The sequence below is a fragment of the Gobius niger genome (assembly GCF_951799975.1).
Source record: "Gobius niger genome assembly, chromosome: 22".
Lineage (NCBI taxonomy): Eukaryota > Metazoa > Chordata > Actinopteri > Gobiiformes > Gobiidae > Gobius > Gobius niger.
In genome coordinates this window covers 18439255-18463542 of record NC_136873.1, presented here as the reverse complement: position 1 = coordinate 18463542, position 24288 = coordinate 18439255, and the positions used below count along the sequence as shown (strand labels likewise).

Sequence of the window (24288 nt, the reverse complement as noted above, 5' to 3'; positions counted from 1 at the left end):
TGTGATGTTTGCGAACTCACAAAACAAACCAGTGCGACGTGAAGCTCGGTGCAGGTGCGTGATCTCAGCGATTTCCCGGTGGGCTCAGCCAATTAGAGAAACGCTGGATATGACGCAGGAAGCCTTTTCAAAAACGACCTTTTTCATGAGAAACGCTTCCAGCGCGGTTTCTTCCAAATCATTTAAAACAGACAAAATAGCAGAAGAAAACAGTGTATCGGACGCCGCGCCGCCATCTTTATTGTTTAGAACACTGCAGTGACGGCTTCTGTCTCCTGGTGGATGAACCTTTCAATCTGTGTTTGGTCTGATTCTGGTAAAATCGTGAAATGATTGGCTGTGAGCAGCTGCCCAGGCGGTTCTTCTTTTGAACAGAAAGGAGGAGCGTCTGGCTGGACACGCAAGGTTTAATCTCTTTAAATAAAAAATAATCGAATTATCAAAAAGCTAAAACCCCAGACGGATTTTGCCAGATAAAAATGATAATAAGCCATGTCGAATTGAAAGCGCTAATGAAGTGTTATTTCTCATGCAGCTGAATAAAAGCCCATTATTTACACTTTCATTATTTGGCTGCAATTACTGGTGTAAAAAGTGACGTTATTAGTTATAACAGCTCATTCTCAGACTGAGATATGTTCACATTTTTATTTGATGAGGAATTTTCTCCATTTGAACATGTGAAAATGTGAAGTAGTTTGAATCATTTACAAACCTATGAATATTCGTAAAGTAACTCCATTTGAGGTGTTGCTGTTTTCAGAGAACATTTGGAATCCAACTGTACTTTCTGATCCTTACATTAGACCACATGGTGTCATCTTAAACATGCTTTTATAAAGGTCCAAGGTCTTCTTGCCTCCTCCACCTGTAGATCATCCCACAGCTGCAGAACATTCAGCCTCCTCAGGCTCTTCATCTCCTCCTCTTCACCACACCTTCTTAGCCCAGATCATTTCCCCCACAAAGCATTCATCCTCTCCTATCTCCACATCAGGGACACTTCTGCCTGTGGGGGTTTATACCCGTGTCCATCCGTCTGCACTTGTTTGGTACTGCATACGATACTATGGTTGTGTTATATTTACAGCTGTGTGTGTGAGTAGCTCACCACTTCACTGGGCAGGTGGTGCAGGTCGTCAAAGGGGCTCTCCAGAGTGTTGGTGTCCACGTTGAGGATGACCACGTCCTCCAGGGAGCGGCTGCGCACTCTCTGTAGGGCACAAGGGCACAAGGGCAGGCAGCATGAGAACCACAGCACAAGCCACAGTGTTAAACAACGCTAGTGAAAACTGATGATTAAAGATGATCATTATCTTGCACTTTTCTAAAATTACTTAGTCATAATTTCTGACCCCAGTACTACTTCCTGAGTCATTGTAATCCAACTCTTCAATTTTAGATTCAAACTGGATTGTACTGTCAACCTTGAATACTGCAGGAAGCTGGGGTACCCGACTTTTTGTTTTGTAGAGTAAATGTATTTTTGCTACCACAGAGTATGTTGTAAACACAGGAAAAACTGACCTTGTTGCTTTGTCTTCACCTTTTTATTGAGCGATGAAAGTTCAAGGTAGAATCTAAATTTGTGCAAATTATTTTACGGGATGGTCCCCCCGCTCAAAGCTGTACACAGGCGGGAAACCTGCATATAACTAATTTGCTTGAACAATTTGGATATGCAGGTGAGAGCTAGAAATGAGTTTTGACCAAAACTAAATAGTCACAGGGACAGGGATATTTCAGGACTTTTGACATGGAACTCATTTCCTAGTTATCCAAAGTGCTATTGATTTCTGGAGATATTTTTTTTGTAATTCATGTTCTTATATTTGAAGAGTCGAGCAACATTAGCATCAAGGACGTCACTGTGTTTGAGGCTAACGCTAACATTAGCATCGAGGTCGTCATATTTTACATGGAGATGGTATTTTTTAAAGTCCCACCCCTAAAATATAACATTTATAATCCCATACACACTCTAAATGCTGATATCTTTGAACAGGTCCCTCATTTTGAATATCTGGTCAGGCTGGTGGGGTTGGTTGTGTTGGTCAGGCTGGTCAGAAGCACCAGTCTGACCAACCTCACCACCACCACTGCTCCGTTTGTGCACACTGTAATTCGGTCCGATGTGATTGTTTTTCTTTTTTGTGCGTGCGTAGGATTTCTGTGTGACAGTCGCGGCACTATTTATCACAGAACGCGTATCCGTGGCAGACCCGCTTTCCCAACTCTACATAATTAGTCCGGATCAGCATGTGCGCCTCCCGTCAGCCCCGGTGACAAACTAGAGATTCGTACAGCAGGCTTTTTCTGCTTCTTCACCTCCTCCTCCTCTTCGTCCCCAACACCTGTCCCCGTCGTTGAAATCATCTGTAAATTTGTTTCCATCACCGCAGCGGCTTTTGTTGATGATGCATGAGGGTTCTTTGGGCGCTGTGCTGTCCAGATCTCCCCCTCGGAGCCATTCTTCATACAAGACTGCCACGCTAGCTGTAAAGATGTTGTAATATTTTTGGGCGTGGGTGATTCTTCATGCTCGTCGTAATAGCGCAGCAGCGGTGATGACAGCGTGGTTTTAAATGCGAACACCGTGGGCTTTAGGACACCACTGGCTAATGCTAACAAGACATACTTTACATGCTATACTATGCTACCATGCTAGCCTCTTTATAAGGTTATAGCATACACAAAACAAGCAGAAGCACGAAGAGTCTAGTGTTTTCCTCAAATTGGAAGAAAGTAAATGGCCTAAAAAGGTCTAGGAAGTTTAGAAGTATTAGCCATAAACCAGGTTGGGAAAACAGCATTTTGACAGTTACCATAGTTACCACCAGAGATAACATGCACTGTCTCAACCAAATAAAAAACAATAAAGAAATTTAAAAAAATAAAGCCAGGGCCAATACTAACATATGGTGAGTTATGTCGTGTACCTTTCAAGGGATTTATATCATTCCTGTGGCGGTTTTAACATTAACATCTTATAAGATGATGTTTAGTGGCCACAAAAAGGAGAAACTTTTGCATTTGCATGTAGCTCAGAGGATACATTTGTACACTCATTTCTATCTAAAGTAAAATATCAATATGTCTGTACATTCATTATGATTTCTAACTAGGCTTGGAACTCACTTTTATGTGGTCGATGGGAGAAAATATCTGGATCGTCATAATTTGATATGTTTTCTGCTAACGGCAATAGGAAAAATACATTGAACAGGCTAATGGACTAGCGCTTGGTCCTGCCCCATCTCAAGGACATCACTACCCCCCTACCGCACCCGCAGCAGCTTGCCTACAGAGCCAACAGGTCTGTGGACGGCGCAGTCTATCTGGCCCTCCACTTCGTCCTGGAGCATCTGGACTCCTTAGGAACCTACACCAGGATCCTGTTTGTGGACTTCAGCTCTGCCTTCAACACCGTCCTCCCTGGACTGCTACGAGACAAGCTCTACCAGCTCAGCGTGTCCGACTCCCCCTGCAGGTGGATCACTGACTTCCTGACGGACCAGAGACAGCACGTGCGGCTGGGGAAGATCGTCTCGGACACTTGTACTACAAACACCGGAACTCCTCAGGGCTGTGTACTTTCCCCCTGACTCTTCTCCCTGTACACAAACTGCTGCACCTCCAGTCCAGTGGCCTTATAGCCTTATAGTTTTATCCTTTTTATTGTTTATTTAATCTAAATAATTTATCTAAGTTATATGTTTTATGTTTCAGGGTTTGTGTTGCACGATTGTACCGAGAAAAAAATCCTACTTTGTGAACCTGTTTTCAAACAATGGTAATAAACCTATTCTGATTCTTACTTGCGAGCTGTCCGCATATGTTTATTTCTGTAGTTGCTCCGCCTTAGATTTATAATATTGGCTCTTTCAACCACCTGTCCTGGAACCGCCACCTTAACGTGGTGGAGGGGATTGAGCACCCGAATGATCCTGGGGGCTCTGTTGTCGGAGGCTTTGTGCCCCTGTAGGGTCTTCCCATGGCAAACAGGTCCTAGGTGACGAATCAGACAAAGAGCGGTTCATAAGCCCCTTATGAGAGACCAACAGGCCTGTTTAATCATGAGGCCGTCCTCCCGTGGACCCACCACCTGCAGGAGGAGCCATAAGAGGCTGGTGCAATGTGATTCCACGACCCGGCAACGGAAAAGTGGAAGAAAATTGATTTTTATTGACCTATACAACCTATACAACAATCTTATATTGGGCATGAATTCCTATGGGCTCAGGGCAAAGAATTCAAAACATTCTCAAACATGGAGGAGCTATTGAGGAGCAACATGAGCACACAAGGCTCATCTCAGCTTAGTCTCTTTGTTGTGTTTTCCTTTTACAGGACGGCGCATCACACATACTGACACAATAAACAAAAGTGGAGGGTATTGCGGTAGATGGTTCAGCCCTGTTTTACCTTTTGAACTATCAGATATTGCATCATTACTAATTAAGCATGGTTGTAAATGTGAGAAAGTTCACAATCTAACAGATCAAAGCAGCCTGCAAATGGAATCTCAGCTGTTAGAACTAAAACTTTCACGGTGGAATATTTGTAAATTGTTGATATTATCAGTAATAAAACACCTAGCCCCAAAGCAGAGGAATCAGACGTGTGTAAAATAAGACTGGTGTCTTGTTTTACACATACCGAGATCACTTCACACAAAGTTAGAAGAAAACTCTCTCACCTTTGAGTAATATTAGTGAAATGTAAGTGTTTGGATTTTAAATAACTTCTGGAACATTTACCTTCACAGAACGGCCTGTGCTGTGGGAAACTGGAGGCTCAACCTGATCACGTTTCCTTCATTACTGAGGCATATTTATAACATACAGAGGAGGAAAAAACGATCAAATGCTATTTGAATGTTTGAAATTATAAAAATTCTAAGGCTGAAAATGCAAACAAAAAATAAATCATTTAATATGTTGTAAAGCCTGCACACACTGAGCAGATATACCACTTGAGTTTAAACTGCTGTTTGTAATATTTACATGGTTTTCCTTCACTGTGCAGCCATATTATTAAAACTTCCCTCAGGTGGTTGTACAGCAACTCAAGACACATTTCTCGGATGTCACAGACGGTTTTAACATGAAAAGGAGTAGGTAGGACAAGTTGAATTCCGCATTGTCCGAGGCTCATTGCTGTTAATGCGGCCGTGCGTCAGAGGCGGGATCAGCGACAGCAGGAGTCGGGCTGAGCCTGACCCCAGGATCATTATTACAGTTGTTTGGATGGATCAACGTGCTGAAGATTGCTGATGTTTTAAAGTGAGACACTGCTTGAACAGAAATGAGCGATTATCTTAACTTTGATACAGCGACGTGTGCATGGCTGAACCCAAAGAACAGACCGAGTTCTCCAGAGACAAAGTCTGGACGAGGAAATGACGCACAACAGCGGTAAAAATTCACTTAGCTAATAAGCTTGTTGACCTTCTCTCAAGTCATTGACAAAAAAACATCTCTGGGGAGGTTCCTCAGCATGCTGGAGTTAGAGGCAGGTCCAGAGAGCGTCCTTCTCTACAACACAGCACTTCCACAGCTCCCGACGCCTTTGCAGCCCACACAGCGCTGCTTCATTCGCTCGCATGCAGTTGTGAACAGCAGATTCCGCATTTGCGTGTGCGCGGGTGTTTACTATGAGTGTTATGTTGTCTAATGGCCCATGTTTTGTGAGCTCCCCCCTAAGCCCCTCCTGGGACAAATGTCTGCCGCTGTTGTAGCACTGGCTCCAACTCGGGAGGGCTGAATCACTTCCACCTAAGTTTTAAGTTGTTCACTTTATTATTACCAACCTATTTCCTCCCAAACCAGGCGCTGCATTAGCAAGCGTGACAATATACATCACAACCCATGTCAAACTGGAGACAACATCCAGTGCAGATGCATACATTTACACTTCCATGTGATGAGCCGTATAGGATTTCCATTCATTTGCACATGCATAAGGCACTTACCTCCAGCAGGCTGAGGTGGACTCCCACGAAGTACGGCATCGGAGCACTGCGGACAGACAGACAGACCGTTTAATCCATGCATTTGTGGAAAAGGAGCTCAAACGTCAACAATAACTTATTAGGGTGTAACAAGGAGATATTGGTATTAAGAGAGAAACATCTGCCTAAGTATTTTTATAATTATTCCTCTATATTTCAGTATACGAGCACAAAAATCATCTGTAATCATCTGTAATCATGGGGCCTTGCTAATGTTTCTTTCTGTGTATTACTTGTATGTCTAGGTTTGTGCTCCATACCACATATATGGGGAAGAGCAACTCAAAGCAAATGAAATGAATGAATTTGCTGAATGTCTCTTCCTGCTCTTCCCCCCTGAACTGTCCAGTCAAATGAATCCTTTGAGCCAAAAACCCTTCAAAACGGCTGTTCTTGATTAAAAAACAAACCTGGAGCTCAGGACGTGGTGGAGACAGCTTCAGCGAACACATCTTACTTCCCCCACCACTGCTCACTTCTCACTGGCAGTTGGCAGTTGCTTTTTCGGCCGTAATGATCTGATTCTTTCTGTTTTCAAACCGTGTGGACCCCGTTCTTAGCTATTGTAAACCTAGAGGTATAACAGATGCTAAAAACAAATAGCTTTGTAGAGGCTATCACTGTGCAGCTCTTCTCCCTTAAGCTGAGCTGAGAAAAGTACTAATGAGTTACCATCAGGAAGAAAAACTTAATGAAATATTATCTAAACATTGAGAAAACTATGTCAGTACATCATAATAAACAAAAACAGTTCAACTCTGTGTGGAAAGCAATATTTGATGCTTGATTTCTTTTTTTAGTGGGTGCTAATTCTAACTTTGTAATGTTAAACTTTTTCTTTTTTCCTTTTTTTCTTCTACAGTTCATTCAAAGAAGCACCACCAGTGTAACGTGTGTGTTTTTTGTGTGAATGAATGAGTCCTCTTTTTCTTTTTTTTTTGTTTGATTTGTTTTTCGTCTGTTTTTTTGTTGTTGTTTCGTCTTGTTTGTGTGTCTAGTCTTTTGTGTTATTCGTCTAAATTGTTTGTCTTGTCAATGTCCCTTGTCTTATACGCGATAAAGAAAAAGCGTTGCATGTAAATTGAAGGGAAATGTACATTTTGGTTTTCTTTCCCCTCCACCTATTGTATAGGGGTACATTGTTTACTCTTGTTTACTTGGATGGAAGACCGGTTGTCTGTTTGCCCTGCCATTGTGCTATTTTTTTAATTACATAATAAAAACAATGGAAAAAAATAAAAGAGCAATCCTGTTAATGAAACGTGCAGAAACACGCCAAAACAAAACAAACCTTCAGGTAAGAGCTTTTCATGGGGTTAGGAGTTTTTAAAGTGGCCAAAATATATATTTAAAATGATAATAGCAGTGAAAGAATAGCTCAGCCCAGCCCTAACAGGACGAGCTTCTGAAATGCTAACATTTTGAAATAGCATGATCAAAAACACACACACATCCCTATCTACTATCTAAGCCGTGTGCTGGATCAAAAAAAAAAAAAGTGCCAACAGATGCAATGAAATAAAGTCATCACAATTAGCTCCCAAATTCAATATTTCCTCACACCAAACATGTGAGGTTTCGGGCTCGGTGCTTCATCAGACTTAAGATAGGTCTTTATGAGCGTTATCCACACGCTGCATACATTTGAAAATAGACATTACCAACAACATAATATCTTTGATTGTACAGGAATCCCTGAGAAGCACGTGCCCCGAGGATTTCTAATGGTCCATAAGTGCAGAGAATATAAGGAGACACAGGCCCAGTCATTAAAAAGGGAAAGAATAATGGGCTCAGTGTTTTTGTTTTAAGCCTTTGAAAACAACGGTAAGGATGCAGATAAAGTAGATTGGTGATAATCCCAGGACGGTTTGGAGTAATTTGGCAGAATCTGAGCAAAGCTGAACCAATTATCATTCACATGCTCCTTAAAGGCAATTACGCGGCGTGCGGCAGGCCTGCTGACAAGACGAAAGAACGGATGCCCCAAAATAAGGCTGGATGTGAGTGTGTGAGCGCCACACACACACACAGGCCATGTTAGTGCCTTTACTGTTTGAATCCTTTGGTTTTTATCACTCGCAAAGCATGGCACTCAAAACAAACAACAGCAAAGAACCACAAGAAACAACGCTCTGTGTACTAAAGTACTAATGACACCAAAATATTGATACTTTGATGCTGGAGCTAGTATTTATATCCTGACCCGCCGCATCTTTTCCACACTTTTTTACATGCATTAAAGACGAAATTTATTCATACAGGATTAGAATGATTTACAGTTGTGCTCAAAAGTTTACACACCCTGGAAGAACTTGACTTTTTTTGGTGGGCCCTTTTTCAGAGAATAGGAATGATAACACCAAAAACAGTCAGAGAATGACCCTGAGTTTACACACCCCAGTTCTTAATACTGTGTATTTCCCCCTTTAAAAGGAATAGGCCACCGTTTTTACATACTGAGATATGTTCTTACCTCACTTTAGTCGAGTTAATACAAAGTAACACAAGCACATTTTCCATCACAACTCTATAAATCCGCAAATTTAGTCTTTCAGCCCCACCATTTATTGTAAGCACTCAGCATGTTATACATTCTCATGGACCTGTCCCTTTTTAAATCCAGATTAAAGACTCATCTTTTCAAACTTGCTTTTAATACTTAGAGCACAGAATTGTGTCCAGGTTGTAACCATTTGGTGTTTTTTTTAATTGTTTTTATCTTTCTGTGAAGCGCTTTGGTCCTCCTGGTGTTGTTGTAAAGTACTATATAAATAAACTTTTTGATTGATTGATTGATTGATTGATTGATTGATTGATTGATTGATTGATTGATTGATTGATTGATTGATTGATACATTTCTTGTCCACATGATGGCGTAGTGGAGCAAATAAAGCACCTTGATGCTTCGAACCATGTGTGATGCAATTGGCTGTGAGGCTTCAATGCTTCATGGGGCTTCATCTTGCCATCACTACTGAACACAGCATTAACACAACAGAAGCACGCGCTGGCGCTTACCGGCAGTCTCTTCAGGTTTTTAAAAGTGAGTCCGGTCCCGCTCAGCGTTTTGTGTTGGTTTAGAGTCTTTTGTTGAGTTTTTTAGGAGTTTTCCTGTGCTCCTGCCGTGGTGTTGGGCTGCTCCCGGTGCATGACAGTGGAGTGAGTGAGAGTCATTTTGAACAGTCCAGGTGTGTGCACCTGATTGCAAATTGGTCCCACCTGGCCTCAGACGAGGAGGGCGGCAACCAAACGGGGAGGGCAGAGGAGAGGGCAGATCACCGCAACAAAGACAATCCACAACAACCGCAAAAGACTCCAAGCTGTTATTGATGTGAAAAGGGGAATACACAGAGTAAAGAACTAGGGGAGACTTTTCTTTTGTCATTATGATTTAAAAAGAGCAGTTGTTTCACCAAAAATGGCTTCACACAACCACTAACTATGAGTGAAATATTCTCTGAAAAATCCTGTCAGGGTATGTAAACTTTTGAGCACAACTGTACACAATGACTGACCTCCTCTGAGTTTCTGCTTGTGTCGGTCATTTGGAAGGTTAGAATACCCCTTAAGTTTCCTCTTTATACTTCACTATATTGACCTAAATGTTCGCAGATTGTGTTCAACAACATGTGCATGCAGCATAGGATAAAAAGTCTTGGAGAAGGTTGGAGACCCCCTATATTCTGTAATCGACTTTGACAAGCCCTGTCCCATATCTGCACCGCGTTAGGCTGAACACATTACACTTATTGAATAAAGGCAGACGAGTGTGTGCCCTGATTGAATAAGCTCCTGGCCCTCTCCCTCGAGTGTGTGTGTGTGTTGTCCTGTCAGTGATGGATAGAGTGAGTGCACATGCCTCTCTCTGGCAGAACAACTGGATCATCTCAGCTTTGGATGACACAGCTACTGAGTTCACCCGGCTCGGCTTTCACACTACAGCAGGGCTCCGGAATTTACACCAAGGCCCGACTTCAACAGATTGTCAAGCAAAGGTCCCGGAACATACAGGGTGAGTTTATGACTGGCCATCACTAAATCAAACGGTAATTTCTTTGATTTAAAGGGGTGGTATTATGCAAAATGGACTTTTTCAAGCTTTACATCATGTTATTATGTCATTCCCTCATTAAAAACATGCCTGAAGTGTTGCCTTGGCACATTCACGTATTTTTGAGTAATCTGTAACAACTCTGATGGCGGCCATTTTAGGAATAGGTTTTTGTCACATTTTTGTTGAATTTTTGTCATTTTTTTGTCATTTTTTTGTCATTTTTTTGTCATTTTTTGTAGAATTTTTGTGACATTTTTGTTGAATTTTGTCATTTTTTTGTCATTTTTTTGTTGAATTTTTGTCACATTTTTGCTTTTTTCAGTCCCATAGCACCAGTCTATATCACACTACAATGATGACCAAACCTTCTGTTGGTCTGTAAATGCAGTAAATTAGAATAACTGCCTTGTATAAAATGTCTCTCTCCAAATGGCTGTAGTGAATGTCTTGAAATAGGCCTCTGTCTCTTTAAGAACCTCTGAGCCTTTCCGACACGCCCCCTCCACACGCTGTCTGTGGCATCAGTGGGGAGGGGGTTCTGCTGAGGAGCAGTGGTTGGTTACTCGGCTGGTGACGAAAGCTCGGAGGCGTCTCCAGGAGGTGGGGGCGTTCCTAGGAGGACTCAGGCAAACCTATCCCTAAAATGGCCGCCATCAGAGTTTTTACAGATGACTCAAAAATACGTGAATGTGCCAAGGCAACACTTCAGGCATGTTTTTAATGAGGGAATGACACAATAACATGATGGAAAGCTTGAAAAACTCCATTTTCACATTACTTTAAGTAATAGCAGCAGATCTAAGTGTGGACAGATCACATAGAGCAATAGAGCAGAGCAAATGGAACAGGATATTATGTTCTCGCTCCACTGAGGAGGTTTACACTGCCCAGAAGGTCCAGAAGAATCCAGGACCTCTGACGTAAAGGATGGTGGGACCTACGTTAAACGGATATTATTAGTCCGTGAGTGTCTTTACTCCAGCTGAGGGTTAAGTACATTTAGACTAAGGGAGTCCATGTAGTACAGATGTGAAGACAGGCTGTTCCCATGTTCACACTGTAACCCCCCCCCCATGTGCAGAGGGCAGAACGAGGCATGAGAGATGCAGCAGACTGATCAGTATACTGCAAGTGTTGCCCAAACTGTAAAGGAGCATGGGAACAACATAAAGCAACTGTGCCTTTTACTCACTTACTTCTTTGGACTGTGTGTGTGGTCAGGTGTGTGAGGGACTTACCAGCAGTAGTCCAGCAGGTGTGGGGGCAGCACTGGGATGAAGATGTGCTGCCAGAACATGGGGAAGAGGAGAGCCGCCGCGCCGTGGACACACGCCGTTAACTGAAGACATACAACAACACAAAGTTAGTGGAGTCACGTGCAGAAGGGGGAACCAGAGTGACCTACACAGTCTGGAGATAACCTGGACCTGGGTCAGAGCCTTTCCGCCCCCCTGTCTGCTCCTTTGTCCGCAATGACGATGGCTCAGGTTGGTCCAAAGATGATTGCTCATTCTGGTTCATTATCGATTCTCTTATCTTATCTTCTTGTAGCTTTTATTAACAGGAGAGCTAATAAATGGCCCTTGTTTGGCATAAACTTCCTCATACAAAGCCTTTAGCAAAACTATTGTAACTATTGTTAAAGCTGAAATGTTTATTTCAGAGCTGCAGACACTTGAAAATGTTTGTTTTGACTAATTCAACTAGTGGCCAATGACACAGAGGAGGAGCTACATGGAGCTACAGCTTGTTAGTGATTTTCTTTCCAATTTCTCTCCCGCCTTCTATTTTTCTGAACGGGAACGGGAAGGATATTCAACCCTCAGATGTTCTAACATGAGGCCAAATTCAGTCCAGTAAATGTGAAACATGTATTGTAGTTGGTCTTTGATCTGCAAATAATACATTTCCAGACTATAAGTCGCACTTTTTTTCATAGTTTGTGCGTCTTATGCTCCGGAGCGATTATGTGATTTATTTTTTATTTTTTTAAATTCAAATACTGTACATAATTTCACATGCCACTAGAGGTGCACTGCAGGCTAATCGAGCAGCAGAAAGAAAGTATGGAGTGAGCGAGAAAGCAGAGGTTACTCTTTAAACCGCAATGAAGCAAACAAAACAAAGCTAATCACGGGCTAAAAGCTCGAGCCACAGCTAGAGGAAAGAGTTCACAAATGAGAGCTTGAAAAACGTGCTGCCAGGAGAGGCTTGTCAACGCTGCAGTTACGCCTCCGTGAGCAGGCAGTTGCCATGGCGATTGTTTAGGAGTGACACCGAGGATGAAGATTGACGTGGATTTAGTGATTTGGAGTGAGATGGAGAGTTTGGTGTGTTCTTTAGACTAAAGTTGTCTGAACTGTTTACCGTAAATTCTCTAATACTGGCCTGTATTCCATTAGTGGCTGGGTCTCTAACAGAGGCCGGGTTTGCGGCTGGCGGAGGCAAATTAAAGCCGGTCTCTAAAACAGGCCGGGGCTTTTATTAGAAACTATAGCAGTAGAAATATTCCCCATGTTAGGAATTTGTCTCATACTGGTGTAAATGAAAACTCACGTGCAGGAAGTAAACAAACGGGAACCCGGGCTGATGGGGACGCTGCGGAGGAGCTGATCCGAGCGAAACTTTGACACAGATTTAGCCACTTTTCAAACCTCCAGTGACTATTTGTGGAAACAGGGCAAGCAATCAGTCTCATGATCGATCACAAACACAAACGCTCCGTCTAAACTCGCCTTTTACACAAGATAACAACAAATAATCCGGTCCGCGGTAAAAACGAAACAGAAACCTGCAGTGACATTGATGTCAATGTTCGGCTAACAGCAACGAAACACTTCCTGTTGTCCCGAAATAAAAGGCGTCAATGTTCCAGCCGCTGGGAGAGAGTTTTCAATGTTAATGAATAAATTAACCTAATATTTTAGGTTCAAATGGACACAAATCTCCTTTTTCTTGGTTTTCCTGGTCGTCCGTTTTGCTCAAATAGAAATAAAGGCCTGTCTCTAATTGTGGCCTGGTTCCAATAAAGGCCTGGTCCTAGATGCCCTTGAGTAAATAAAGGCCCCGGCCTATATTAGAGCATTTACGGTATGTGATGTTAACATACTTATATTCCTGAAAATACGGCACAGACAAATAATTCAATCCTGCTTTTAGACCAAATGAGACGTTTCCTGAGTTTCCGAAGGATGGCTCTGCACATGCACACATTGTAAACTCAAAGAAACTAGCGACACAGTGCTGAATATTCAACAGTGTGGACAATAAAACGCAGAGGGTGATGTGTGGATGTGTGCGTCTCTCTCCTGCGAAGGGAACGAACGCCTCATAAAAACCTCAGAGCTTCATTTATCTCTGTGCGTTTAAGAAGCTACATCGGACATAACAGTGGAAATATCGGCACTGAATCACTGCGCCGGCATCGGACTCCGGGGTCAAGCTCTGAGCGGGCTTTGAGTTGTTCGCTGCCACGCAAATGAATCGTCATCCCTCCCTCTTCCTCTTTTGTTCCTATGCAAATGAAATGCATCTTTTTGGTCATCAGAGCAGGACATTAGCCGTTGGTAGGGCTGTAAAAGTTGGAAAAGGAGATGCATGGGCCCTGGATGTGGGGATTGTGCACAAATAAGACCACGGTACACTGGCACCAGGCGTCGAAAGATTGCATGAAAACAAACACCAAAGAAAAGCTAAGTCTAATTAAGATTTGGCAAGGAGTGTTGGGGGAAAAAAAATGTTTTCCGGGTGAAGTAAACTTCTCTAAAAGAACATTTGTCAGAAACAACTGCACTTGTGGCACACACGCGCGCCTGACATGAGAAGAAAACATCTCACTTCCTTCATCCTGCATTCAAAGCGCCACCATTTTGTAAAATCAAGCACTTCTGACACAGTGGTTTCAAATCTCACTCCGGTGGATTTCATTGTTGCGGCGCCTTCAGTCTCGTCTCCGGTTGACTCCAGAAGCAGTGTAATTAGAAGCGGTGTCTCAGTTGACTTCATTGTTCTTTACAACTAGCGAGAACCCTTCAAGATACTTCCCTCTAATATCCAACACTTTGGCTTGCCATTCACATCCTTCCCGCTTCTTTGACTGGAATTTTTTTTTAATCTTGGATGAAACGTCGACGGCAGAAAAGAGATTGTCCTTTTCCCTGCATTTTTAAATACGAGAAATGACTTAGAGCAAGCCTTTCAATTTGCGCTGACGCCAAAAAACAACCTCAACTGTTCTTTATATCTGCGCTCGCCTGACAAGCATCACTTAAAAAGTCAGCTGCCTGTTTGATGCCACTGAATTCCGTCTTTAATCTTGCCCCTGAACAGATACGCCCCACTGTATGCACTGACAGAGCTGTGATGAACGATCTTCAACCTGCGAGCTACTGTCAAGGAAAGCGAAAGGGAGAATCCGAAGACCCAACCGGTTGACATCCACGCGCTTTTTGTAGCATCCTGTCGAGCTAACCGCGGAGACGATTGATGATGTGTTTAAAACGAAAACAACAAAAAAAGCTATTGAGACAACAAATGCTCTGCTACAGGTCAATGCTGCTGCCTCTTAGAAAAATCTGATGATAAATTGTTGAAGAAAGTGACAAAAAACAACCGCGGGCGCTCGCTTTGTTGCAATTTAGGCGAGACGTGTGCAGCAACCTGCCGCCCGACAACAAAAGCCAGCCCCAAACGGGCTTGTCAGAAAGCATAAAAATCTAAATTATCCCTAAGAAATTACTGTTCTGTGCTCAGAAAAGCTCTTGTGAACACCTCCACCCGGGTGCTCATGCTCCTGTGTGTCAGGAGAGGCAGCAGAGGCTTGACTGAAGCTGAGACCACTGAAAACATGGTTCAACAGTCAGTGGAGTGGAATTTCAATTATGTGGCAGCATCAGTTACGTTCATTCAATTTACATAATAAAAACAAGACTTTGTATGTAAGTATTTCATCTAAGGTCAGATTAGGAGGTAAAAAAAATAATTTAGAGAAATCAATTTGATTTGATATGATTACTGACATATAGTTGTGCTCAACAGTTTACATACCCTGGCAGATTTTTTAATATTTCTTTACTATTTTTCAGAGAAAATGAAGGATAACACAAAAACTTTTTCACTCATAATTAATGCACTGCAAAAAGTATTTAACTAGATCAGTATAAACATCTCAATTTGAGCATAATAATCCAAATTTTAGTTGTTTTGACTAGTTAAGAAGTTCTTGGGCATTTGTCCTAGATTATTTCACTTGTTCTGAGATGTTTCTGACTCGTTTCAATACGTTTCGTCCTTATTTCAGGTCATTTTCTTTGCCAATGGGGTAAGAAAATTGGTCTTATCTCATTGGCAATTTTACTTTCTAATTTCAAGCGAGATTTACCTTAAAACTGGTCTGAAATGTCCTCAAACAAGCAAAGGAAACTTGGTCCGATCAGGAAAAGTGTCTAAATGAGTGAAAACCGCTCAAAACAAGATACATTTCCTCAATTCAAGTCATTTAAGCCAATGCTTGATATTTACTTTTTGTAGTGTGGACAAACAACTGCTCTTTTTAAATCACAATGACATGAGAAACTCCCAAAATGACCCTGATCAAACGTTTACAAACTCTGGTGATCTTGGCCTGATCAAATGCATCAAACCTCCTCACCTGTGGCCTGGATCTGTGATTATTGTGACTGTTAAAAAGGTCAGTGAGATTTTGGCATCTGCCATCCAGTGCTGCACTGATGTTTCTGCTTTCTGTCTCATGAGGAAAACAAAAGAGTTGTCAAAAGAAAGGTGAGAAAAGGTAGTTGAACTGTATCAAATGGGAAAGGGACATAAAAAGATATCCAAGGAACTGAGAGTATCAATCAGCAGTGTTCAAACTCTAAGTGGAAAATGCAGGATTCTGTTGAAACCAAACCATGGTCAAATTTCTGTAACAGCTGACAGGGAAATTGTGGATAATAAGAAAAACAAAGAGATAACTTAATCTGATGACAATGACAATGAGGAGGCACTTGAAGAAGAAAGCTATTACTTTGCAAATGGCAAGGCAACTTTATTTATGTCGCCCATTTCGTACAAAAGCCAACTCAATGTGTCCCGTGTGCAGCTTCCAGGCTGATGACACAAATGATCATCAGCCTGGAAGTATCCACTTACAATATGCCAAGCAGCACAGAGACAAGCCTCAACTTTTCTGAAACAATGTGACTTTTTGGCCATAACCAAAACTGTTACATTGGGAGAATCAACGAGGCCTGTGATGAACGGTGGAAACACGGAGGTGGATCACTGATGTTTTGGGGAACGTGCAGTTCATGCAAGACAGCCCAGGAATTTACAGGAACTGAAGGTTTTTTACCAACAATGGTCAGATTAACCATCCGAGGAAATAAAGAGGCCCATCCACAACTACCACAAAAGAATCCAAGCTGTCATTGATGTTAAAGGAAATACACAGTAATAAGAACTGGGGCATGTGTAAACATTTTGGTCATTTATTTTTTCATCATGATTTAAAAAGAGTAAACTCAGTTGTTTTCAGCACAACCACTAACTATGAGTGAAAAAACCCGACTGTGTTTTCATTCATATTCTCTGAAAGAAAATCGAAAATTCTGCCAGGGCATGTAAACTTTTGAGCAACTGTAAATATGTGGAAATGCATTACAGGTTTTCTGTCATTTTCTGTTTTCATATAATATTTATGCAGAAAAAATACCTAAATTGTCCATACTTTTGGTGAAGAAATCTACATTATGGATAGATCAAGGTTTATATGTATGGTTTAGTTATGAGGGGGGAGATGAGAGAAAACATTAGATTTTTTATTTTTATTTTTTTTTTCATTTTGGGCGTCCCAAATCAGGTTGGGAATTAGGCGTACTAAAAGATCCCTCTGAGAAAAAATAAATAAATACTGTTAAGCCCAAACCTGTCAAGTGTGGAGCAGAAGCGACTGAAGTGTGATGTGCAGAGAGTGCAATGAAAACCTCATTTGGAGAAAACGGCCCTAAAGTTTAGTCACTTTATCTGCACGTGCCCGTCTATAGCAGCCGCTCCCGTCTCCCACAAAGGAAATGACCATATTTGGATTAGGATTAGAGCGTCATCTCGGTCACAGCCTTTCATGATACACATGGATACCTAACATGGCACTATGTGGGCATAAATAAGCGTGGGAAACAGCTGAACGACATAAAATAATAATATATAACGTGGTCTATATTTACATTGATTTAGTTATGTATTACTTATATCTTGACATAATACAGAGTTGAATATAAAAAAGCAATTCTTTATTTATTTCATTTATTTGTTCAAAGCAAAACGAAAGACTCACCTGTTCTGTGGCACTTTATGGTGAATGTGACAATGGTCTGTTTTGAATATTATTAATATATTAATATTATATGACTTTTTAAACTCGGACACATGAACATGTAAGGACATTATCTTTAAAAAGTACGCTAGCGAAGTATCATAATTACTATTACATTCTGAGACAGGCACACACTCGCGTTTTTGTGTTGCCTGGATATGAATATGAAAATATAAAGAAAGTTAAGACCCTAAAGCATTATTTTGCATCGACAACAGTAAGTTTTTGTGCGTTTGGAAATCATTTTGTGTGAACTCAAAGTGAGGTCAGCTTGCTAGTTTAAGTTTACATGACAGTGGACAAAACACATGTTTCCAATATGTTTATGGATTACATATACGTATGTACAGTATTCTTCAAGGATGTATACATGCCTTTTTCTTTCCCTTTCCCTGTCAATCTTAAGTGAATGATTATGGACAGATTTCTATTTCTACATGGTTATACAGAGCTTGTACATTTGGGTATAGTTGGTATATAAAAGGTTTATCTTATCTTATCTTGTAGCAGGGCTGAGCGATATTATATATATATTTGTGAGATCAGAACGAAAGAGAGATGTGCCTTAGTATAACTCTTATGTACCATATGGTGTATTTATTTATTTACGACTGTAAATGATTAATCCTTTATTTTTATTTATTGGTAGACTGTAAATGATGAAATTCTTTGACGTTTTGTACGATCATAAATGATTTTTATCAACATGTAAGCGCAGACTCGTGCATCGGTTTCTTGCATGAGTATAGGGGATAAGTTTATGTGATGATTACTTGAATGAGAGATAGTTAGTCTTAATTTTAGTCAAAGTGATATTTTTGACGACTAAAATTGGACTAAAACTAAATTAAATGTTTCTCATGAGACTAAAACTATGACTAAAATGTCCAGATATTTTAGTCGACTAAAATGAGACTAAATAAAAATGAAAAGGAGAGACTAAAATCATCTAAACTTCTATTGACCGTCTGAAAGAGCCTCAGATCATGTAAATTCACTGCCAAATGAACAGGTCAGAGCTTTGTTCCTGTGAAAGCAGCTCCATGAAGCAGAGGACCTTGATTAAATATGATTATAATGAATAAAATTGAAACTTTTTTTTATTAAATCTCGACTAAAATTAAATTACATTTTAGTCAAAAGACTAAGACTAAAACTAAATTAAAATATGTTGTCAAAATTAACACTGCCTTTGAACTTCTTCCTACTCCTTTTGAGCACAAAGTCATTGCATTTTTTTCTTTCTGTAAAATGTTGACATACTTTTTCTGCTCAAATGAATAAATAAATGTACAGCACTTTGGTCAACTTTGGCTAAAGAGCTTTAGAAATAAAACTTGATTGATTGATATTTAAGACTATTTAATAACATTACAATATTGTCTCTTGTGCAGCTCTTAAGATGGAGAGACTTCCCCAAACATGCATGAATGAAACAAAACACAACTCCAGAGTGAACTACACTGTCGGCCGAGCACCTCACAACAAAAGCAATCCCCAAAGTGGACTGTCAGCATCCATAAAAATCCACATTATCCCTGGTCGGGGCCATGACTAAGAAATTAAAAGACATGGAAATATGGGATAATTAACCTTCCTTTTTACCAAATAATGAGAGTCAATCACAGGCAGATGACATTTCTGTGCTTCAAATTAAAGCATTGTCTTAACGTCTCACCCCCACCCTTCTTCCATCCCGTCTTTCTTTCCTTGACATGTCTTCCCTCTCTCTCCCCCAGTAATGACCCAAAGCCTCAGCAGGAGAGAGAGGCGTTAGCTCATCGGCGGGATTAAAATAACATGATTAAATATGGAAAGAGAACAGAGGTCTGAAAGGGGCTCCTGGGGGACGTCATTAGGGCAAATTGCCAAAGAATGAAACATGAGTTAGCCAAGAGAGACTGCGGGCTAGGCCAATACCGCGGGGAGCTCGCCCAAGCAACCGAGCCAGCCAAGCCGAGGCAGAGGAGGGAGAGGAGGAAGAGGAGGGATTAGAGAGAGAGAGAAGGGAGAGGAGAGAGAGGAGAGAGAAAGGAGGAGGAGGAGAAGAGAGAGAGGAGGAAGAGGAGGGAGAAGAGAGAGAAGGGAGAGCAGAGGAGAAGAGAGAGAGGAAGAAGAGGAGGGAGGAGAGAGAGAGGGAAGGGAGAGGAGAGAGAGGAGAGAGACAAGAGAGAGAAGGGAGAGGAGAGAGAGGAGGAAGAGGAGAGAGAGAGGAGAGAGAAGGGAGAGGAGAGATGAGGGAGAGGAGAATAGAGAGAGGAGGAAGAGCAGGGAGAGGAGAGAGAGGAGGAACAGGGAGAGGAGAGAGGAGGAAGAGGAGGAGAAAGCGGCCGAAGATTCAGAAGAGATAAGAAAAGCATTAATGAAGCATTTGTTGGCATAATAATATTGGTATTAATCACCATTGCAGTAATTACTGAAAATACCAAAACCTTCCTCTTAATACTGTAATGTTCAGTTAGTCTATATCAAATATTCTTTTCATTTTTTTTAATCTGTGGTATAAAGAAGAAAATAAAGTGAATAAATAACTACAAGGACCATCATTTGGTGTAAAAGTGGCCATGTGAAAAAAGTACTAATATTTAGAAAAATATAATGTTTCGTCAGGGAATAAGACACTACATACAATAACAGCAAAATGACTTTTCATTATATATAAATGTCTGTAGAAAAGTTCCTTGTGTGTGTTTTTCATAAAGCTGCCCTCACCAGTAAACCGTGGACATGTCATTATTTATTTATTTGTACATTATTTTATTTGTACAATCATCTGACAACAACAATACTCTGACCCACTGCTTTTTTAAAACCATTCAGCTCTCTCTCTTTCTCTCCCCCTCCCCATCTCCCTCTCTCCCCCTCGCTCTTTCTCCCCACCTCTCACTCTCCTCTCTCACTTCCTCTCCCCCTCATCTCCCTCTCTCTCTCTCCCCCTCCCCATCTCCCTCTCTCTCTCTTTCTCCCCACCTCTCACTCTCCTCTCTCACTTCCTCTCTTCCTCTCCCCTCTCCTCATCTTCCTCTCTCTCTCCCCCTCCCCATCTCCCTCTCTCTCTTTCTCCCCACCTCTCACTCTCCTCTCTCTTCCTCTCGCTCCCCCCCTCTCCCCTCTCCTCATCTCCCCCCCTCTCTCTCTCCCCCTCCCCATCTCCCTCTCTCTCTTTCTCCCCACCTCTCACTCTCCTCTCTCTTCCTCTCGCTCCCCCCCTCTCCCCTCTCCTCATCTCCCCCCCTCTCTCTCTCTCTCCCTCCCCATCTCCCTCTCTCCCCCTCTCTCTTTCTCCCCACCTCTCACTCTCTTCTCTCACTTCCTCTCTTCCTCTCGCCCCCCCTCTCTCCCCTCTCCCCCTCTCTCTCTCTCACTCCCTCTCTTTCTCCCCACCTCTCACTCTCCTCTCTCTTCCTCTCGCTCCCCCTCTCTCTCTCTCGCTCCCTCTCTTTCTCCCCACCTCTCACTCTCCTCTCTCTTCCTCTCGCTCCCCCTCTCTCTCTCTCGCTCCCTCTCTTTCTCCCCACCTCTAACTCTCCTCTCTCTTCCTCTCGGTCCCCCCTCTCTCCCCTCTCCTCATCTCTCTCTCGCTCCCTCTCACTCTCCTCTCTCTCCTCATCCCCCTCTCTCTCCTCTCTCTTCCTCTCTTCCTCTCGCCCCCCCCTCTCTCCCCTCTCCTCATCTCCCTCTCTCTCCCCTCTCCTCATCTCCCTCTCTCTCCCTCTCTCTCTCTCCCTCTTCCTCTCTTCCTCTCGCCCCCCTCTCCCCCCCTCTCTCGCTCCCTCTCTTCCTCTCGCTCCCCTCTCTCTCTCGCTCCCTCTCTTCCTCCCCACCTCTCACTCTCCTCTCTCTTCCTCTCGCTCCCTCTCTCCCCTCTCCTCATCTCCCTGTCTCTCCCCTCTCCTCATCTCCCTCTCTCTCCCTCTCTCTCTCTCTCTGAACAGCCGGTCCCACAATAGTTAGGACTTAATCAACATTTAATTGGTGTCTTGCTCTGAGGATCTGCATATGCATATCTCCGCTCGCATAAAACAAGCCTCTGCCACGCTCCTGTCAGCACAAATTTTCCCGCAAACACTTTTGTTTCTTTAATTCTCAAAATAAATCAATCTTCTGAATATTAATGTGTGAAATTCAAGAAGCGCCGAGAAAAAAAAAAAAAAAAGGTCCTCTCTTTCCCGAGCACAGAGACAGTGAGGGGCCATTAACATGAGACGAAGGGGGTCAGGGCTGGTGTGTGTGTACGTGCACACTGGGCTCACGTGCAACAGGCGAGCGGCACCTCCACCACGGGAGCCGCTCATTTACATCAGGAATTTAAATGACTTCAGTCGCCAAACAGTTTGGTCATTGAGCTATTCCCGCTTTCATTTACAACCTATGATACAGAGATTAAATGTACTTTATTTTAAGGCGAGACACTGCAGGTGAATAGGGAAAAAATTTATATTTACAGATATCAATTTGAAACTGTTGCTGTAGATCACTGGCATAAATGTGAGAAAAAAATACATTGCAAGTTTTCTGTTATTTTATCTTTTCATATAAGAACAAGGTGTTTTATGCCTAAAAATCCCCCAAATTTCCCATCTTTTCGGCGACGAAATCTGAATAATGGATAGAGCTACATTCAAATGTATGGTTTCATTTTATTGATAAATGAGTTACCGAGACTTATTCAGAGGGGATTTAGGATTTCTTGTTTAGTTTTAAAATAAGCTGTTTTTTAGTGGAAAATTTTGTAAAAAAAATAATTTTTGCCTCAATAAATGGGGCTTCGGGATTAAATAATAAAAAATCCCACTGAAAAAATCTTCCAAATATTGTTCAGTCCAAGGCTGGAAAATGTGAAGTCTTTAGGTCCGACTGACGTGGACATAGCGTCGCCACAATGACAGAAAAATGTGTTTTGAGAAAAAGGCCCTTGAAATTGCATTCTTCCATATAAGTCTATGGGGGAACATTGAATCAGCGCAACATTTAAACATGTTACTGTAAAGATTAAGCATATTTTCTGTTTCCGGGTGAAAGCTTGTATGTTCAGAGACCAATTTGGCCCAAAACCTGAAAACTGAAAAAATTTAGTTTTGCCTGTAGTGTCTCCCCTTAATTGAAGTTGGTTTTGAAATAATGACGTATGTAGCCACGGCTGCCTTGGGGCAGAGCGAAAGAAGGGCGGCTGCACACATCTGCGGCAATGAACCCTCCAAACACCACCACTCATTCACTCATCCTGGCTCATGTTCAGTGACGGGGAAATAAAGGACAGATCTGTTATATATGTGGCACAACACTGTGTCCTAACTTTCTCTCTGTGTGTGTGAGTTTGGAAGTGCTGCAGTGCTGATCTTAGTTTTCTGTCCCTCCATGTCCCACCGCACTGCATGACCTAACTGTCCTAACCAGGGGCGGATCTAGAAAAAAAATCACGGGGTGGCAGGCAGGGTCAGGGATCATTTCAAAATTATACAGAAATAGTAGCAATATAAGTAGGGGTTCCTGTCTAAGGTAAAGCTTTAACTTTTGTAAAAATTAATAATTCAAAGCAGTACTAAGTAACTCTTCCCCCTCGAGGCCATAAGCGCAACTGCAGGTGTAGTAGCAAGTTACTATTTTTTAACTTATTAATTGTCTTGGAGAGTAAATACGACGCTGACAGGAAAGAGCGTTACTGTGCATCCAATTACACAATGGAAATATTATTTTTTCACTCAAACTCGGCTGTAAATACTGTTTAAAGTGACGTTAGCCCGCAGTTAGTTTTGCCCGTTAGCATGTTAGCTTCTTCTTCGTGATTCCATTAGTGTGTATTGCTTTCTCCGGACCGGTGGCAGTCAAGTTGCAAACATGGTTTTCTGTCCAGAGACACCAGGGGGAGATGAAAGACCCTCCAATCATCCCATAAACACTTGTATTACCCCCACAGGGACTACGGAAAGGATTTATTAAGGTAAACACGTTACTTAGTACTGCTAGATAAATAAAAATCATCATCTTGGGAGCCACAGGAGTTGCATCTGGCTCCTTATTTAGCTCTAAAGTTGTTATAATTCTTTGTCCTGTCACAAATACTAACTGAGAGTGAGCTCTTATTAGGGTTGGCAGCCACCCGTCTGGATCCGCCCCTGGCCCTAACTGCCTGTGCGCAGCAGCTTGTTCTGGGTCTTTTGTCTATTTTTTTTTCCTCCCGTAATTATACTTTTTTTTCCTTATGTCAGTGTTAATTTTGACAACATATTTTAGTTTTAGTCTTTTGACTGAAATGTCATTTAATTTTAGTCGAGATTAGACTTTTAGTCGACTAAAATTGCATGTCAATTTAGTCAACTAAATTTAAGACTAATTAAGTCGACTTTGCATTGATAATATTCATTATAATCATATTTAATCTTGTTCCTCTGCTTCATAAAGCTGCTCCACATGAACAAAGCTCAGAGCTGATCCTTTGGCAGAGAATTTAAATGATCTGAGGCTCTTTCAGACGCTCAATAGAAGTTTGGATGATTTTAGTCTCTCCTTTTCATTTTTATTTAGTCTTATTTTAGTCGACTAAAATATCTGGACATTTTAGTCATAGTTTTAGCCTCATGAGAAACTTTTAATTTAGTTTTTGTCCAATTTTAGTCGTCAAAAATATCACTTTGACTAAAATTAAGACTAAATATTTTAGTCGACAAAATTAACACTGCCTTATGTGACCTTTATTTAAGCGGGAAATTCCAATGGCATTTTTCAGGGGAGCAGAGGCCCCCCCCCAAGGGCCCCGCCCACACAGAAAGGCCCCACCTGCTGCTCCACCTTTACAGAACACACAGCTTTCTAATTGTTAAATGAACACATGTTGAATACAATGC

General features: G+C 41.8%; 1 protein-coding gene across 1 annotated transcript in view; it reads right to left on the bottom strand.

The window, feature by feature from the left end:
• dennd1b (DENN/MADD domain containing 1B) overlaps nt 1–24288 on the bottom strand; it is a 318027-nt gene that overhangs the window by 119787 nt on the left and 173952 nt on the right. The window contains exons 10-12 of the mRNA XM_079580929.1: nt 11310–11410; nt 5975–6020; nt 1112–1213 (exon numbers count right to left, since the gene is read on the bottom strand). Coding sequence (XP_079437055.1) covers nt 1112–1213; nt 5975–6020; nt 11310–11410 — 249 coding nt within the window. The remainder of the gene's footprint in view (nt 1–1111; nt 1214–5974; nt 6021–11309; nt 11411–24288) is intronic.